The sequence below is a fragment of the Haliotis rubra genome, unplaced genomic scaffold, assembly GCF_003918875.1.
Source record: "Haliotis rubra isolate DU_JTF1 unplaced genomic scaffold, ASM391887v1 Scf156, whole genome shotgun sequence".
NCBI classification, from domain to species: Eukaryota; Metazoa; Mollusca; class Gastropoda; order Lepetellida; family Haliotidae; genus Haliotis; species Haliotis rubra.
In genome coordinates, this window is record NW_025765514.1 from 209,746 (window position 1) to 229,851 (window position 20,106).

At 42.8% G+C, this 20,106-nt stretch overlaps 1 protein-coding gene across 1 annotated transcript; it reads left to right on the forward strand.

Annotated features, from left to right (window-relative positions):
* Window positions 1-938: 938 nt before the first annotated feature.
* On the forward strand, window positions 939-15,582 carry LOC124270922 (barrier-to-autointegration factor-like). The gene is made up of 3 exons (XM_046705987.1): window positions 939-1,010; window positions 6,721-6,862; window positions 15,157-15,582. Exons 1-3 carry the CDS (start codon window positions 970-972, stop codon window positions 15,301-15,303), a joined length of 330 nt encoding a protein of 109 aa, XP_046561943.1. The 5' UTR covers window positions 939-969; the 3' UTR covers window positions 15,304-15,582.
* Window positions 15,583-20,106: the final 4,524 nt, after the last annotated feature.

The following is a 20,106-nucleotide window of genomic DNA, read 5'->3' on the forward strand; positions in this document are numbered from 1 at the left end:
AAAAGGAAAAATGTTACTTTGCAAGCAAAAATGTCAACAAAGATAATTTTAGATGTTCCTAAACATTTTTTTCACAATATCAAAGACACGTTTCACTTGTTTTCACCAATGCAAATAAGCAGAAAATGTTTTAAAAGACTGAAATCATAGGAATGGTTACTTTACAATATTACACACTCTACAACATCTGTTTCTTGCTTTAATAGTTGAATAATGGTGACTTTAATGGTTTATCGTTGTCTCAAACCAGAATTCTATTTCAACCCTCCTTTTGGACATCTAAATCACTGTTATTGGTTTATTTCGGCACGGACGAAAATAGGACAAAAAAAGGATGAAAAGGATGCATTTCACCTAAATATAAATGCATTTGAGAATTCTTTTCGTGATTTGCATAAAGCTGTGCTGTTAAGCTTTCTTGTAAACTAATACCTTCTAACATATGTTTGATAGTTTTTAAGTAATTCATAAATGTGTAGAGGTAACGTTTCTTTTTGGCGTTTAGTGTATTGTTCTTCCCATACGAAAGCTTCGTTTGTTTTTATTAATATCAGAAGGGGGTGTTATAGTCTTTTACGAGGTCCTGCAGTACATCCATATAATGATACGTCGGCTTGTAAGTGAAATATCTGTACATAGCTACCTTCACAGTTCTAATCACTGTCTCGGCATATGGCGGTTTCTTTTCGTGTAACATAATAAGAGACATTTCATCTTTTCAAGAAGGATCTTACTTTCTTATTATCCAAATCGAAACCTTTGTCAGATCATATTATGTGTGGTACAGTAGCACGATAAAATATCTTCTTCAATGCACTGATGACTGGGTTTTATTTCAAGGACACCCCACAGAACACGTGACTGAACGTTGGCTGAACATTGTCTCCGTATAGCACAATCACTTGAAATCTGACACCTGAGCTATTTTTGAGCTTGCGCAAAGCCTTCCTAAATTACCCAAGCACCCGGATGTGTGTATCTGCGTCTGTGGCCATCAAACCAAGTAAAAGGTAAGATATGCTAATACGACAACAAGCAATCAGTTAGGGCGAGGAACATGTATTTTTCAGAAAGTCCGTTTAAGTTATTGCTTAATGATACATAATCTCCTCTTTCTTCCAACGATTTGACAAAATGATATGGCATGATCGCAGGCTCGTCATTTTCGCAGTAGTCCGGAAGCCAGTCAAACTGTATTGTTTGCGACATCACCACCCACTGATGATTCAACAACCTAACAAATCACGAGTCCGGTGAATATTTCCTTGTTTTGCTCCACTGTTGCGCATTTCCCTAACCCTAAACGTTATCAGGAGCTGACCACTCGGTCATACCTGGTATATCTATCACCTTTCAGTCGACTTGTCTCCTTCAACGATATCGAAAGTTGAAAATTATGTGCGAAATCTTTCAAATGTCAACAGACATGGGAGAGGAAAAATGCGATAATATTATGATAATGTTCTGATTCAAAATTCAAATTAATAGTATTGGATCAAAATCATTCGGGTAGAAATTTTAGTGAATGACAAATCCAGGTGGTCCTGATCAAAGAGCACTATACACTGTATGACGAAGAATATATGATACATGCACTTTTGTATCTGTTATATTGCCTGGGACAGAAATGAACGCTAGCCTGTCAATCCGAGACAGTAAAATGTCGTTATTTTGTAGAAGCCACCCTGGAAGTAATCATGGACTATTGGATATGATCTGGGATATATGCCCCTGCTTATGGGGCTGACTAAGAAAGAATATGAGCCAATACCAGTAATCTTCACCTTGTTATTAAAAACCAGATGAACATGTTTTTAAAGTTGCAGTTATATCACTTATATAGAAAGGTGATATTTGCACGGATGATGAAACTAAACCATCAACAGGCCAACACGTCTGAAATTACAATCCGTTCTCCCAAGTACACGCTTAAAAAATGAAACGGAACCTGAACTTTCAAGTTGGATAGGAAGTATAAGCGTTAATAAACTTTTCCAAGACAGACACCTTATGAACGAACCACCATGTCTCTTTATCACCATCCCTATTCTCAACGCATGGGATGCACGTGCACAACACAGTAGCCCCATACACGTGCATGGGGTGTCATTCTTGATTTTGACGGTTTTCCAGAAGGTCGATCAATCACTGTGGACTAGGGCTCTCTCGAGTCCAAAATTTGGGACTCGAGTACTGGAGAGGTCAAACCTGACTCGGACCCGACTACCCGACAATTTGGATGCTTATCTAAAACCAACATGCAAGCATACACGTGACTGTTCCAACTACGAATAATGCAACATGAATCTAAACGTTCTTGAATAAAGCAATTGATATTCAATGTCACCCTTTTATTATTGCAAACAGCATGTGAAGGCAGCGTAAGTATCACTGTGACCCAGTTACTACGCGATCAATAATGTGATTAATATTCATGAGCTGGACCGGTGATACCTTATTACGCCTGTAAATGCTGTAATATGATGACGTAGAAGCCAATTAATATACTTCTCTTTCCTCTTGGTTATAAGTTTGACTGTGCTTTTAAGATTATCTAATATTAATATGTCGTTGCAGTTATGACATATTAGTTACTTTCGTCATATGAGCGAAATATTCTCAAGCACGACGTTAAACCCAATTTCACCTCACCTCACCTATTAGCAACTTTTAAACATTCACCTAGACGATAAGCCACATAATCAATGTTAATGCTAACTACAAGTTATGTTATATTCAGTAATGTTCAGCATTGTTAAACCAGGCATGAATGAGTGTCTTGTACGGTGGCCTAGTGGTTAACGAATTAGACTTGTGATCCAAAGTGCTAGGGTTCAAATCCAGCGTAATAGCAAAAACTTTTGTAAATTTAATCAGTAAATATATAGCCTCACTTTCATTATTGATGGTCACATGACCTAACCCTTGCACAAAATCTTCATGCAAAGGCTGATTCACTATGCTATCCACATGGTCACTTGGCTGTCTGCAAACCTCTCTGTATTGCAACACAAATGTGAGTACTTTTAATCTTACATTGTATAACTTTATATGACATTTGAATAGTATATGTTGTTGGAGTTATCATTTGGAATATTTTGACCATTATTATTGTATATTTTGATAGAAAGCTGCTATTGAATCTTCAAACGTTTTACCTAACAATTTTGAATAGCTATATTTGATAATCATGAAATCCTATATTTGAAAATTCAGAAAAGTTTTATTTAAATGCTGTAATTAATGTATTAGCTAAAAGAATCATTTTGTTTCTTTTAGTTTCTTAAACCTCATCGATGGACCGAGTCATGTCAACGATAATGAGCCAATGACTTGTCAACGACTGCCGAAAATCGTAACTTTAATAAATCCCTGTCGATGCGAGTTTTGGAGTTGTGTTCTTGCATCTACAATCAATTAATTTTAATCATGGTTAAATTGCGGCAAAATACGTGAGCAAGCTGGAAGATATTTAGACAAAGCATTCATTGATTGGTGCTGCATTGGATATCTTGTAAAGATGAATCGACTATGGAACTTAAGAATAAAATATGTAAAACTGGATTCATGTAAATTTGAGATTTCTTATAGTGAAACGTTTTGGTTTCAAACTAAAGACTAAGCATTTATTGAATAACACTACACTGTATTTCTTCTTCCGGAACTCTGCTGAATGGAGATCACGCACGTCAATGGTATTTATTGTGATTAAAACTTTAACTATTTCAGGAGTTAGGTCTCGGTTGAATGCGTATGTATGTGTTAATTGACGAATATTTAACACTGAAATACGCTGGGTAAGAACGACTGGGGTCATCTCACCTGGCTGTGCTGAGTGCACATTCAGGAATGTGTGCTGGTGCTGTTCCATCAGCCGTTTGTCACCCCTCGGTGTGAAACGTGAAAATAGCACAATATTACATGATGGTTTCTTAAACAACTTTTTCCGTGATCGATCAAAAAACGTCAGATTTCAGATCCTGTTGGGTAGAGAGGTTTTAGGACCATGTGCCTTATTTATGTTTTGTTGACTTACCACTATTTCGAGATATTTGCAAATTCATCGTTCTCATCTAAACCCAATTTAAACGGACTATAGTGGGCAGTGACAGTAATATAGCCGTGAGTGGCTACGCTTGTCCACATGTCCTTAGTTAGGGCAACGGCAGGTACCATTTTTTTGACATTAGTACTGACATTATGTTCTCTCGGCAATATTCCAGCTATATGGCGGCGGTCTGTAAATAATCTGGACCAGACATCCAGTGACCACATTCATGGGAACCGAGTGTAGTCAGCGAGTCTGACCACCCGATCCCGTTAGTCGTACGACAAGCATAGTCGCCTTTACGACGCGGTTACTGATGGACACACGGGTCTGAGGTAATCGCGGTACATGGGGTAATTTGGGTTCAATGCTTCACTGAAATCCCTGAACCCATCCCCTTTAACAAGGTTTAATGGTTGCATATCCTTAACGCCCATAAGCATTGCTTTTTGCGTAATACCTTCATACATTTCCTGTCAACAGGCTTGCGACTTTTGCTAACAAAATTACCAAACTGCCCCAGCGTTGCTTGTTGATCTGGTTTTCTGTCTACAGTGCTTATTTGCGGGTGCTTACAGGACAAATGCGTGCGCATTGAACTTGTTCCACTACCTGCGTAACTAAAGGAATCACCACAAAGACGGGATTTCGTTTTGGGGATTTTGGCCACTAAATCAAGATAAAAATGCGTCAGACATTGGATTTTATCTCAAGATCATCCATCTTGATTGCGTGAGACGTTTAGAGTTATCTCCCCTGCGAGTCCATTCAATGTCGGACTGCCCCGAGTACCCCATTCTCTTCCCACAGAGGTTACTTGTCATATCTTGTAGGAAGATGTGACAAGTAACCTCTGTGGGAAGAGAATGCGAGTACCCGAGTGCTCGTGAGAGCCCAACTGTAGACCATTAATTTTAACAATCATCTTGAATCACACAGTTAGTGTTTCTAGTTTTTGTTTGAAAATCGTACACATGCAAATTTCACGTCATACACCAATCATCTTTCAAGAGCGCTTACTGTACAAACAACTATGGTCAGAGGGAACATTCATGATTATCATTGATATGATAATAATGAGCGAGCATCGATCTGCGCAATTGGGATACGATGTCAACCAAGTCAGCGAGCCTGGCCACCCGATCCCGTTAGTCGCCTTTTACGACAAGCATGGGTTACTGAAGGTTACTCCGGTCTGTCACTTTTACCAAGCGTAAATGAAAAATGAAGTTCCCCTACTTTTTTTAAGAGTATATGTCCAGGAGCACGTAATGTGGACAGCTACAACAAAAACATACATCTACCATATCATCTAACACATACCTCAAGTTTATCTACAGAAATATCACAGCATCGAAATTCACTTTTTAGTATTCTAAATTATGAAAAGGGTATTTTAGAGTATATTGAAGAATGACACAGGATCATTGTCTATATTAGCACGATTAGCAATGCTTAGAATTTGATATTCTTGTTGTGGGATGGTCTGTTCCCAAAAGTGCTTGGAAGATGATAATTATCCCCATGTTTTCCAAAACCAAAATGGAGTTTTCTGTTGAAAATCAATCCTTCCAGAAAACAAAAAACTAAGGCTTAATCTCTGAAAACATTACTTTGAAAGAAACACATAACCGAAAAGAAGCCCCAGTAAGCTGGGAGATTCTGACGCTGCGGTTAATCAAGACTTGCTTTATATTGGGCTTTTGCATTATTGAGTGGGCTGAACTTTAGGGAAAATAATATGGTTTAGGGACTATGAGAGACCGGCTACTCACTTGTCAAGGTGTAGGGCGACTGATGCTGAGTGTTGTATCCGATAATATTTTACCTTTCAAGGATTCTGGTGTTAGAACCCGAGTTGGTTGTAGTAGTAAGAGGGGACTTCATGGATCAGCTGGTCATACGTGGTTCACTGTAGTATCGCACCCCGACAGTGTGGATCAGCTGGTCAGACATGGTTCACTGTGGCATCGCACCCTGTGGAATTACACCCCGACAGTGTGGATCAGCGAGAGTGTGGATGGTCACTGTGGTATCACACCCCGACAGTGTGGATGGTCCACTGTGGAGCTGGTCAGACATGTACACACCCCGACAGTGTGGATCAGCTGGTCAGACATGGTTCACTGTGGCATCACACCCCGACAGTGTGGATCAGCTGGTCAGACATGGTTCACTGTGGCATCACACCCCGACAGTGTGGATCAGCTGGTCAGATCAGTTCACTGGGTGTGGATCAGCTGGTCCACTGTCCACTGTGGCATCACACCCCGACAGTGTGGATCAGCTGGTCAGACATGGTTCACTGTGGTATCGCACACACGTGTGGATCCCGACAGTGTGGATCAGCTGGTCAGACATGGTTCACTGTGGCATCACACCCCAACAGTGTGGATCTTTGGTCAGAATATCAATGGATCAGCTGGTCACAGGTTTGGTCTGATCCAAGAGTGTGGATCAGCTGGTCAGACATTTCACTGTGGCATACTAACCACAAGCATCAGCACAATATCAATTCCAAGACGTAACAATGCATTTCGTAACAATGAAAAGATATTCCTCACTAGCATAGATAGTATCAAATGTAACATGTCTTGTGAAAAGAATGTGAAGGTTATTATTTCAATTTTTAATAAGGAATGACAAGAAAACAAATAATTATTTTTTTCCAGTAAAAGTCTGATGAGAGGATGTCGTCCGAAACTAAAAAACCGGGACTTTATGTCAGAGCCAATGGGAGATAAGCTCGCAACTTCCCTACCAGGAATAGGAGAGGTTCTTGGTGAAAGACTCAGAGAAGCGGGGTTTAGAAGGGTGAGATTACACTTTACGATGTCTTACATTTCAGTAGACTGAAGAACCAGACATAACTGACATTGCTGAAAATAATTTATATGTACTGACCAAAAAGTATCAGGATATTCTGATAAATTTTTTACTCATTAATGAATATACGCAAAGGCAACAGTTAGTGTGACACTCATACAACAAACATAATCAGCATTAAACTTTTACTACCGCAAATATTTTCTTATGACATGGAAACACAACTGTTTCAAGTTATGGCAACATTCAACAGAAGAACAGTGTACCTGGCACATGCACAAGACAAAAGGGGGCTCACAAGCAAGGTCACGTGGTCAGTAACGAGTGCGTCCACCTTGTGCATTGATGCAGGCCTGGCTACTTCAGCTGATCGAGGCTACTTGACGTTGCTGAAATTCCATTCCAGTTCCTGCAGCATTGTTGGAGGATTCGGATCATGTCACAAATGTGGCTCCATTTCATCATTTATGTGTCCATCGGGTGACAAATGACGTGATCTTGTCAGTCAAGGTAACACATTCACATTGTGAAACGTGACAGAGACGAGAACTCTCCTCATGTCACATGCTCCCCACAGCAAGTGTTGTCTGCTCCACTGGAGACTTAAGCGTCAACAGTCTGGCGTCAGAATTTGCCATCTGCCATCTTGCACAGGTAACGCAGACGTCAAGAAACTGTTCTCGTATCTGTACCATTTGTTGGCAGGCATGATACACCTCTGTGGCATGGTACAGACTGTAAGGGTTGGAGGTGAATGGTTTGAATCCATCTTAAAGGGCAAGTTTACAGGAAAATTAACATTTTCTGCGTAAAAATGTTTGTTAAGCAGTCTCATGGCCAAAACAGTACATATTTCAGAAGTAACTAATTAACTCGTTCAATTATATCGATTCATATGTTTCACATTTACCGAGAGTTCTATGTCCACAATAAACACACCATGGCTTATGTCCCTTGCAAATGACGTCAATGGTGCCCAACTTTAAAACGAATACATGACGCCATTAAACTCTATATTTTTAAACTTATCCCATCTCACGGTATGCACCTCGCTTCTTCTTCTTCGACCATGTGTGGAAACGTGCTATAGCTAAGTTGACTCGAATCTTTCTGGCCTCTAACCACCTGACCGCTGCCCCCACTCCGATATCGGCACCTGTCAATCATCCCTATAAGGGTGCAGATCGTCCTGTGCCTGTCATTCTCTTTCTTGTCGCCACACCGTGTGGACGTGTGTTAGCTCGGCAATTGTGATGGTCAATAAAGTACCATGGGTAAATCTAACAGGAATGTTTCCAAGAAGCGTAAATATTGACAAGTGTAACAGCAATTTCACGGCGACAGATCCGCATGCACTTTGTGTGGACTGTGTAGGCCGCTGTGATTGGTCTCATCGCTGCACTATTTGTGCTGATCTTGACGACGATGCATTCTCGGAATATCGTCGGGTAGCTTTGAGACGCATGTCAGACAGGGACCGTTGTAGACCATCTGAGGGTCCCTCTTCATCTAAACGATCGAAGACGCACCGGTGTAAGAAAATAGCGGTTAGACGTTCTAAATCCCCGTCTCCAAATGAAGACTGGTTCTTCCGTCCGCATACGTCTAGCCCTGTCACTGCAGAAGAGTCATCACTACCTAGGGTGGTATTGCTTTCTTCAACTGTTGTTCAGTCCCGTCCCTCATCTGTAGTTACTGTGCCCCAGCATGCTGATGTTCCTTCGATGGTTGTTTCTAGTGTGGCGCTTGGTGTGTTACCCGACATATTCTCCCAAGCGTCGCTTGCTGTCAGTTCGGCGCTTTCCACCTCGGTGGTTGCATCTACGTCTGTTACCCATGCAACCCTTGTGTCGAGTGTGACGCTTTCTTCTGGTACAGTGGATCATACTGGGTTGGCGCTTTCTCATCCTCCTGTGATTCCTCCGACTTTGCCGATGACTTCTAGTGTGTTTTTTTCCTACTTCCATCCTAAATACTGTACCTTTTGGTCATGTACCACCACTTTATTCCAATGTGTCGTTTGCCTCCAGAGGGGCATTTGATCCCAGTTCAGTGCTCTCATTCAGAGTGCCGCTTGATCCCCAGTTCAGCGCTGTCATTTAGAGTGCTGCTAGATTCCAGTTCAGCGCTTTCATTCAGAGCGCCGCTTGGTTCCAGTTCAGCGCTTTCGTTCATAGGGCCGTCTCTTTCTGATTCAGCGCTTACTTCTAGCGCTCTTGGTTCGATGCTTTCTACAACTGTTCTGGGATCAGCGTTGGTTCCTTGTACACTCAGTGCAGCCCTTGCCCTCAATACGTCAGCGCTTGTATCTTATTCAACGCTTGTTCCTGGTGTCCTGTGTGTCCCGAGTGCGACCCTTACTACACCACTTGTTTCTTAAGCGCCTTTTTCGATGAACTCCACTGTTGTCTCTCTTGAAATTAGTTCAGTGGGTTCTCAGTTACCACCTACAGCGGCGTTTGGGTCGCATGCTTCACATTCGGCTTTTCAACATGGGAATTTGCCTCAATCTACAGGGAGTTTGACTTCTTTTGGTGAAGTTTCACAGCACCCTTCCATGCCTGCCCATGGTTCCTTTTTACCACCTACTTTGGATTGTACATCGAGGCCTATTTTACCGGTTCCATGGAACCCGGCATCTGATGTTTCTGCTTCGCAACATATTGACTTTGATGCCATTGTGCAGGCTGTTGCTTCGACTTTGCGTCAGCAGGCTCCAGAGCCTTCTGCGCCTACTCATCCATCTGGTCACCCGACTGCCCCAGTTCAACATGTGGAGGAAGTACAGCATTCGGTTACACCTTGTCTCACCTCAGATGGTACTTCATCTTCGGATGTTAGTATCGACGCGGTGGACACGCCTCAGTTGTTGGTGTGGATAGTTTACGTCTTCAGCGTAGTAGTTCGCCTTCAGACTGGTTGTCTTGTTTTTGACATGAAGACAGGTGATTTTGACTCCATCACGTTTCCGCTGTGTCCTTGCATCTCTCAACTGGCTGCTTTTCTGGATGAGGCGTTTGACAACCTGAGGAAGGTGAAGGATGGTTTTGCAGCCCCTCGCTTTAGTTTAGCGTCCTCCCATGTGCTTCGTTTTTGTTCGATTATTGTCTCCCCTCCGGTGGATGATGATATTGTGTTGTTGGGATCGAAACAGTGAGCTTACTCACCATTCTTGGTGGAGGATCGAGGATACTGCATTTGGATGTTGCCATCAGGAAGATTATGGCTCCCCTCAATATGGTCTTAACGACTACTGAAGCAGTTGCCATGTCTGTTTCCCATGAGACTTCTCATCAACAGGCGTATATTCGGGCGTCGATGGTGTTATTACAATAGCAATTTCAGACCATTCTGGATCAGTTGGCCCATTTCTTCTCCTACATCACGGCGATGTGGCGAAGGGGGCCCCTTCATTTGTCCTCATGGGAGGATAGATTTCGAACTGATTTCCTTTGCCAACCATGGTCGGGCAAGTCTCTCTTCAATGGAGCTATCAGAGACGTTGCCACTAGAGTGGGGCAGGACGCCCATTTACAGGTGTCAGTGGAGTTGTTGAAATTCCAACGATTACAAGTCGAGAATTGCTTGCGGCAACGGCGTCCTTTCCACACTTTCAAGGGGGTTCCAACTGCCTGTTATCGGCAATCCTACTCTAACTTTGCTGCCGGAGCACAGCCCAGATGGCTGTTCTATGCTCCTCGATCGACACTCTCCTCCAGAAACTTGCGATCGAGTCCCTGGGCCTGGCTCCGACCCACCCGGGGTTCTATTCTCCAATCTTTCTGGTGCCAAAGAAAGAGACTAAGTTGAGACTAATTTTCAATATGAAGGTTTTCAACAAAATGTTTCTCCGCCTCACTTCAGTATGGTGTCGGTGGCTTTTCTCAAAATGATCATAAAGCCGGGAGACTACATGGACAGTCTCGACCTCGAGGATGCGTACCTTCACATCCCCATTTTTCCGGCTCATCGCAAGTTCCTTCGGTTTGTCTTCGAGGGCACCCACTATCAGTGGCGTGTTCTCCCGTTTGGAATTTCTTCGGCCACATGGCTGTTTACATAGGTGATGATGCCTATAACCAGTTTCCTACATCGCAAGGGATATTTTTAAGCTAACATCGACGACTGCATCCAGGCCCAGTCCAATCGTGGCCTTCTACTTCGACAAATGCAGTACACGATGAAGCTACTTTGCCAGTTAGTCTGGTTGGTCAACTTGCAGAAGTCGGAACTAGTCCATACGCGCTGTCTGCAATTTATCGGTGCAGTGTTCAACACTGTCAACAAACTGTTTGTTCCGAGGGATCGCTTCTGCAAGATACAGCGCCTGGTTCCCCTTGCGTTGTCACAACCCAGGACACTTCGTCAATGGCAGGAGCTACTGAGCCTGTTGACGTCAGCTCAGGCGTTGACGCGTCGAGGTCAATTGCAACTCCGGCCTTTATAACTATTTCTGGCTCCTCACATCAGAGTGGGCAACCCGCTTGCTCTGATCTCTCTGGCTCCGGAGCTCCACCCCCTTCTCTTGTGGTGGATGGAAAATTTGAATGTTTGCGGCAGAGTTTGCTTTCCGTTCCGTGAAGGCCGTTCATCCCTTCTCACTACCTGTATGTAGACGCCTCTCTACACGGCTGGGGGGCTCACCTAGATCAGCAAGTGGCCAGGCAGTGGTTTCGCAGATCACGCTTGCCACATCAACGTGTTAGAGCTCAGGGTGGTGATTCTTGCGATCAATCACTGGCAAGCGATTCTACGATCATTGTCTCTCATGGTCCGTTCGGACAATGCAGCAGCATCAATCGGATGGGGTCAACGGGGTCTCCGCAACTTCTAACAATGGACACAGTAGTTCTTCGACTTGATAGACACCCTCAACATCTCAGTACAAGCCAATCATATTCCAGGGGTGAAGAATGTCATCAGAGACTCTCTGTCCCGGGTGAATCGTCCATCCTTGACAGAGTGGAAATTACACCCTCAAGTGTTCCAGACCGTTTGCCTTCCGTTGACGAATCCGACAGTGGATCTATTCGCCACTCGTTTCAACCATCAGCTGCCGCTGTTCGTATCTCCAATTCCGGACCCTCTGGCTTGGGACCACTACGTTCTAGCCATCTCATGGGATGCATACGCATTTCTGCCATTGGCCTTTCTTCCACGCCTACTCCTGAAACTGCACACGACTCAGCGGATGACACTGCTTTTGGTCCCACCTTATTGGCCAGCCAGGAGTTGGTTCATAGATCTTCAAGATCTACTCGTTCATCCACATTCCAACATTGGTCTCCGCTCACACTCCATCTTCACGTTTGGCGCATTTACATAAATCACTAACGGCTAAGGGATATTGGAAGGGTGTTGCTACTGCCATTACTGCGGGCCGTACCTCCACTAGGTCACTTTATGATGATAAGTGTAAGAACATATTTTGAAGCGTATTGCAGGATGAAGGTCATAACATCACCCACTATGGCATCACCACAGATGGTGGCAGAATATCTTCAGCATCTTCGAACCTCTAACAAGCTTAAAGGTTCTATGCTGCCTACCTACCTGACTGCCCTAAACACAGTTATTGCGTGCGAGGGTATCCACTGTCCCTGAGCTCCAGTCTCTCCTCAGATCTTACAAACGTGCTGATCAGTCCCAGAAGTTCCGGCCTCCACCTTTTGGATCTTTCCGTTGTACTCAATCACCTTTCATCAGCAGATTATGAGCCCTTAGAGGAGAAGGATTTTGATCATGTCACTTTCAAGATCTTTGTTCTGTTGGCCTTAGCGACAACTGCCCGTATTTCCGAGTTGCACACGCTTGACGTCTCTTGGGTGAGATTTGAAAGGTCTAGACATGCTAAGGTGTTCCTTTGTTTGCGATTGGATTTTCTTGCCAAAAATCAATTGCCAGGACAGACGGATCGCACTTTCACGATCTGTCGATCTGATTGCTGTCTACTGTCCTGGGTCCAGATGACACTGAAGATCTTTCCTTACGCCCGGTTCAAGCATTATGGATTTACCTAGCTGCCTCTCAGGACTGCTGCAGGTTGCGCAAGAGACTATTCATCCCGTTATCCACTGCCTCCGCCTCGGAAGTCTCCTGTACTACCTTGGCGTTTTGGATGAAATCTACGATCCTGCGTGCATATGCCTTTGCAGACATTCCTCCACCTACGACGCCGAACCCTTATGAGACCTGGGCTCTGGCTTCCACCATGGCGCTTCATAGGAAATGTTCCATCCAGTCCATCATGGAGGTTTGTTTTTGGAAGTCGGATACCGTCTTTGCCTCGCACAATCCTTCGGGATCTCTCGAATACAGATGTGGAAGGTCTGCATCAGTTTGGTCCTTTGGTCCCAGCACAGCAGTTGTCATCAACCCGTGTTTCGCAGATAAAGCAATACTTCTTTGGTCGGTTTTGCTCTGTACATAATAAAAGATATAAATGTAATCCATATCTTGGTACTTTTTTTCTCTTGGGTTTAGTTCTCACCTATGGAATTAGGGCGTGTCTGCACTGTCATAAGTTATGACTTGATAGACTGTGAGGCCAGTCTTGTGCTACATGCAGAGATGTTCGACACTCCGCTTACTGACCTCTACTCTCTGAGCAATTACGTCAGTGAAGTGTTGATTTCCGATTGCCTACATGGTTCTCGAAGCATTCTGCTCCTAAGTCCTTTCTCACCTTTGGTAAGTTGGGGAGATTGGTACTGAACGTTAAACTCGTTGAGCAACTGGGCTATTCCCTCTTTCACTGCCTTCCAGCGTGTGTCTGTGGGGGGTAGTTTCGAAGCAGGGACTGGCCAGAATACTGGGGTCACCTGATAAATCGCGGGGTGGCGGGGCCTACTTGCCAAACTGCGTCCTTTTGCTTGTCAAAAGTTGCGGCTGAAAACCACATTAATTCGCGAGCGACCACTCCCTAGAGTTTTGTGCTGTTTAAGCCAAGGGGTTATCTGAAGCAACCCATCACAAGTTGGAGTTGGAGCATATCGGGAGTTGGTGCTTTCTTCTGGCCTTCTTGTGCTATGCGTCCTCACGGTTGTAGAACAGACAGGGTAATCTGCGGCCCACCTGCCAACCGTGTGATAATGCATACCGTGAGATAGGATAAGTTTAAAAATTTGGAAATTTTAACTATAAATTGTATATTTATATACTTATGCTATCTCACGCGAATGCCCACCCGACCTGCCCCACATCTCAGATTACTGGAAGCTCCAAGACGAGAATGAGAGGCACAGGACGTCATGTGATCAACCAGGACGATCTGCACGCTTATAGAGATGATTGACAGGTGCCGATATCGGAGTGGGGGCAGCGGTCAGGTGGTTAGAGGCCAGAAAGATTCGAGTCAACTTAGCTATAGCACGTTTCCACACATGGTCGAAGAAGAAAGAGGCGCATACCATGAGATAGGATAAGTATATAAATATACAATTCCCATTTTGTTTCACTTAAGGGATTATGTGTTTTTTCGTGTACACTTCCCCTTTCAAGTTTTCCTATGGCCTGGACGAGCCAGAGGAAAACTGTGGCTGTTACTGTGGCTGACGACTACAGGGACAGTCTATAACTTGACTGTGTTGCCGAAAACATCCCCATAAGTGCCAAATAGTGTTTCCATGGACGTTGATCATGCTGCGAGGTCATAAAGGAAGCATGCTTGTAGTCATTTTCCCCAAAGCGTGGCATGTTGACGTCTTCTAGAATGATGAACAAAGGTGTTTTTCTGACTTCTGCACTTCTTAAGATTTCACTGAGTGGAAACAATAAGCGTCTGATTGTCTTGCCTTTTAAAGTGAATATTACTGGCCACCTTTGTTAAATATGTCATGCTTTTTGCAAATGTCATGCAGTTCGAACAGCAAATGCTTAATTAAGTTTCTTTGACCATTTTAACACTCTCTTTCTCTGATTCAGATTCAAAAGAATCATTTACAAGATTATCAAAACAAGTCCATGTCAAAATAACTTTTAACACTGCGAATAATTTATGTGTATATACCTATATAGACCTACAGGCACAGTTGATACATTTAATCCTATGAGCATTTCCGTTGCAGTGAATTAGCTATGTAGTATCAATGGTTATTGACAAGTATATGTGATATAGGTAAACACTGATATTCTTACCGTGAGGGTCTGCATGCTAAACTGCAGCATGCTCTCTCTCAGTTGGTAGCACTAAAACAACTGGCTTAGTGTTGATAATCTGTTACTTGAAAGCAACATTAGACTCCTTTTCACCTCCATTGATTTATTGTTTTATGTTTTTCCAGGCGTATCATGTTCTGGGCAAGTTCCTGATGTTGAGCAAAGATGCGGATCGTTTCAAAGCCTGGCTGAAGGATACATTTAAAGCTAATGTCGATCAGGCGGGGCAATGCTACAATTGTCTGAGAGCCTGGTGTGATGCTCACTTGTGAGGTGCCTGCCCTGTCATATCTTACTTCTTTCCACATGTACTCGTGCATACTCTTACTTTGGGCTTCCTTGGTCCACGTTGCACAACTCACTCCTCTTTTGTTAGATCATTTATTTGTTTGGTGACGTGGTTTGTTTGTCTTGGACAACATTTGCAGGAATGGATTATTGTTAGTTGTTAATGTGCTTGTTTGTTATGCTTGCTTTGGTAGGTTTAAAAACACTACAATCAGACATTCATCACTTTGAAACAGCTTGGACCCAGATCTATATGAAATAGTAGTTATTGCTGGACTAGCGTTATAAATGAAAAGGAACATATTTGTTTTGGGAAGTAGTGGCCAGTATGTGTGATGGCTATACAGGGGTGAGAAGTAGCAGCGAGAGCATATTACACAATCACCTCTCCGCTGTGACCAAGCAGACGAGGTGAGCATAGCGAGCGAATAATTTCCACCTACTGTAAAGCAGGCTGGAATTATGATTATGGGGTTTCCGCTGTGAAAGCGGACAACCAGCAGCATAGCGATTGAGAACTTCTCACCTCAAACAGGCCATACACACCATGACGTTTTAATTCATGAACAGTGAATAAAAGGTACAATGTATACATATTAAATTTCCTAGACTGCAATGTACACTCAATCAGATACCGTGAACAAGTGAGCACGGGGAGGGAGGGCGGGTTAATAGCTGTGCGCGACAGGCGAGTTCGGTGGTGACGCGAGAAGTGAGGTAACTCACCGTTATCTGTCGCGTGGTGTGATGACGTAGAAACTGATGACGTCATCTGTTGACGTAATGTTTGCAGCTGCGCGTGCCAAGGTCATGTTTATAAACAAAGTATGCGACGCCAACAATAACACAATTTAGCGGTTAACGCTAAATGCGATTATATACATTTATAGTATTGATGGTATTCAAGGAACCATTAGGTATTTCACCTGTAACCTTTTAATGGAAGAGCCCAAAATCCTTAAAGGCCACATGCAACGTAAAACACAACTTTGCGGATTCTGATACCTTTCGGTATGGACTTACCGAAACAAATCATCAAAAATGCAAATTAAAGTTATAAAGTTGAAAAATAACGCGATGAAAAAAGACCGCGCGAAATCGGAGTTCAAACGATTCACTAATTTTCCCCCGACTTTTCCGGGGAAAACTGGTTTCAACAGCTGGGCTGCGCTCATAGCACGTGCGCAGTGAAATAGGTTCGCGCAACTTGGAAGCGGGCTGTCCCGTGAATACTCGGTGAAGGCTTTGGTGTGAGCTGTTTTCCTAATGTTTTGTTGATATCTCACAGGCGCGAGCTTTTTATATGTTATGACAGTAAATAAACTGTTTATATAATTTCATTTGTCTATTTCACCACACGTTCTTCTTACCGAGTCACTTTCTCAGTTCGATACTTAGAGGAAAGGTCATTATTTAGCGTTGACAGAATTTCTAACTGTGATATAGATATGTCGTTGTCACAAACAAAACTCAATGTTTTGTTTTATTGACACCTGTGTGTCTGCCTGCCTGTCTGCTAATGACAATATTCAATACACAACTGCGATCACTGACCACATGCAATTTGAACTTAACACCAATCAGGCTATACACCATAAACACAACGCATTGATTTATGGCCCGAGTTCGGTCTCTGTCACATTATGTAATTACACAGACAGGCAGGTGTGATACTTGAACACATGACATGTTATGATGTCTGTTGATTGCAAAATGTTATACACAAAAAATGAGCATGTATTTACAAAACCCAACATCTCTATATACACACACACAATGAACCGTGAGGGCATCTGCAAATGAACCAGCCGTTACACTTGAGTGCACACCCACCCGCTCTGACTGGGTTCGTTATCCCGGCTGCTTCGTTTCTTGGGAAGTAAACCCAAGTACACAATATTGCACTTTTGATGTGCGATTGTACGCTTATAATATTGTTTATATGTTTTTTCATAACAAGCAATGTATATTATATGTCATGAATAAGTGATAATTGTGTTTTAATTATGTTTGATGTTTTGGTTGCATGTGACCTTTAACATTTTACACCAATGATAAACTACCTATTGCTCTCAGAATGCCATCTGGCACTGGTGACATATGCTTGTTTGTTTGACTTTGTTTGAAAGTTGTGCATGAACCGACACAACAATGTTTATTTCCAGGGGCAAGAAACTAGAGAAAAGCTTTCAATGGGAAAATGTAAGCTGGAGTGCAGTAATTGTTTGTTTCGTTGTTATATAAAGCAAACTGATCTGACAAGTAAGGAAAAGGGTTAGATTTAATACTAAGCTTAGTAGGCCATTCACACAAGCTACGTTGTTGTACTGTGCTGACACAGGGATTCAATTATTCATCTCTGTACACAATGATAATTACCATATCTGATACATTATACATGAACATCAATGTGAGTTTTCCATTTTACGTTTTGGCAATGTTCAATAAATTCTTATTTTAGTAACTGTTGTTTTCATTGTAATTTGAATACTCGGAGGAAAAGGTTGGCATTCAAATGTGTCTTTTGTGGTATATAATAATCTGTTGAATGTTCTGAAGCTGTTACCTGAAGATCCACGTTAGAGTCTCAGAAGCCCATGCTTGTCATAAAGCGACTAGTGGGATAATGTGGTCAGGTTCACTGACTTTGTTCAGCCATTCGTCAAGTGTTGATTATATACAGACTTCCATCACAAACCTGTAATACTGATGCAATTTCGGTCATAAACAAGCCACAACTACGGTTGTTTAGTGTTTCCATGACAGTTTTGATGGATAACATTTATTATTTTTTAAGATAAAGAAGCTGTTATCCACTAAAAAAATCAATTCTGTTGTTTTTCAAATTTCCTTTCAAAGACTAGGATTTGGCTAAGACAAAGCAGGACATGTCACATGATGTGTTGCCATGTAGAGTTGTGCCCCCTTTTTGATCAGGATGTAAGGGTGGTTGCCCGCTCAGACTGTTACACTGCACATTGAAATAGAAAGCAACGGCGAGCAGATAAGTCGAACATACACTGGGATCCAGGGGATCCAGGGATTTGCTCTAGTTATGATCCTTGGTCTGTCAGGGCCATACACATACTCTGGGGTTCCATGTAGTCTGTCAGGGCCATACACATACTCTAGGGTTCCATGTAGTCTGTCAGGACCATACACATACTCTGGGGTTCCAAGTGGTCTGTCAGGGCCATACACATACTCTGGGGATCCATGTGGTCTGTCATTGCCATACACATACTCTGGGGTTCCATGTGGCCTGTCAGGACCATGCACATACTCTGGGGTTCCAAGTGGTCTGTCAGGGCCATACACATACTCTGGGGATCCATGTGGTCTGTCAGGGCCATACACATACTCTGGGGTTCCATGTGGTCTGTCAGGGCCATACACATACTCTGGGGTTCCATGTGGTCTGTCAGGGCCATACACATACTCTAGGGTTCCATGTGGTCTGTCAGGGCCATACACATACTCTAGGGTTCCATGTGGTCTGTCAGGGCCATACACATACTCTGGGGTTCCATGTGGTCTGTCAGGGCCATACACATACTCTAGGGTTCCATGTGGTCCGTCAGGGCCATACACATACTCTAGGGTTCCATGTGGTCTGTCAGGGCCATACACATGGCTCTCGAACGGCTTATAGAGTTGCCTCCTTTGGTCACACCAAAGGCCAATGAGTGTTGTTTCTAATCCTGTTTGGTTTAATTTGTGTGTAGGTTTGTCAGCGCTTTAACAGCAGCAGCTGGTGTGACAACGAGTGTCATGCTGCATGTGTAGCAGCGAGACGACCACTTCGTGAATTACGTAACTCTAACAGGGAAATCAGCAAACATAACTGTTGTTAATCACTGAAGTCATACAAAGAACTGGCCGTCTCCGTGGTGTAGTGGTTAGAGCTACCTCCTGGAGAGTGAAAGGTCGCGGGTTTGATCCCCGGTCGCGTCATACCAAAAGACGTTAAACTATGAATCTTGTTGGTCCCTGCCTGGGTGTTCGGCATTAATGGGTACAACAAGAACTGGTCGGATCGGAGTTAGTTTCATGTGTCTGAGCAGGGCATTCATGCTAAACTGCGGCATGGTATCTCCTACTATTCATATTCAGACTAAATAACAGACAGAAAACCCCAAGTAGATACAAATATACATGTAGCTTGTAAAAGTTTTGGTGTGTCGTCTCGAAGTGTATACATTATTCCTGTCAATGCAAAGTATTCAAAAGGCAAATTTAAAAATAAAAAACTATACTCGACAAAGCACATGAAAAATTTCTGACAATCCGAGATCGGCGAGCAGAACGAACAAGGGACAAAACTCCGTTTGCTCTATTTTGAACATTTCTTGGCGACCTTTACACAGACAGCCTATACGTATTCCTTACGAACATCTTCGTTATATTATCTTCTATTTTATTATAGCGATATTAATAATAATTGATTGATATCCAATTTTATGATGTCACGAAATAAGTATCGATATCATGAAATATTGATTGTCAGAAATTTGATTAATAGTATCTAAAAGGTATTTTATGATACCTAAAATATATTTTGTGATATTGAAAACAATTTCTGATGTCTAAGAACCAAAAGAGATACCATCAATGTATTTTGGGATATATATGCATCTTGAAAAAACGTTCAAATATGTGTATCGATTTTGTGTTATCAATAGCTCATCTTCCCTAACATGGCATGGTATATCAACAAAATGTCATGTTTAATGATAAATAGCAAACTGTCTTTATATTTATTACATATAATCCACACACGTGACAGT

Bases quoted from the DNA above. Each gene is read 5' to 3' on its own strand.
- LOC124270922 (XM_046705987.1), top strand. From the start codon at position 970: ATGTGTGTATCTGCGTCTGTGGCCATCAAACCAAGTAAAAG. The intron at 1,011-6,720 runs GTAAGATATGCT...ATTTTTTTCCAG, and splicing joins GCCATCAAACCAAGTAAAAG to TAAAAGTCTGATGAGAGGAT. The intron at 6,863-15,156 runs GTGAGATTACAC...ATGTTTTTCCAG, and splicing joins GAGAAGCGGGGTTTAGAAGG to GCGTATCATGTTCTGGGCAA.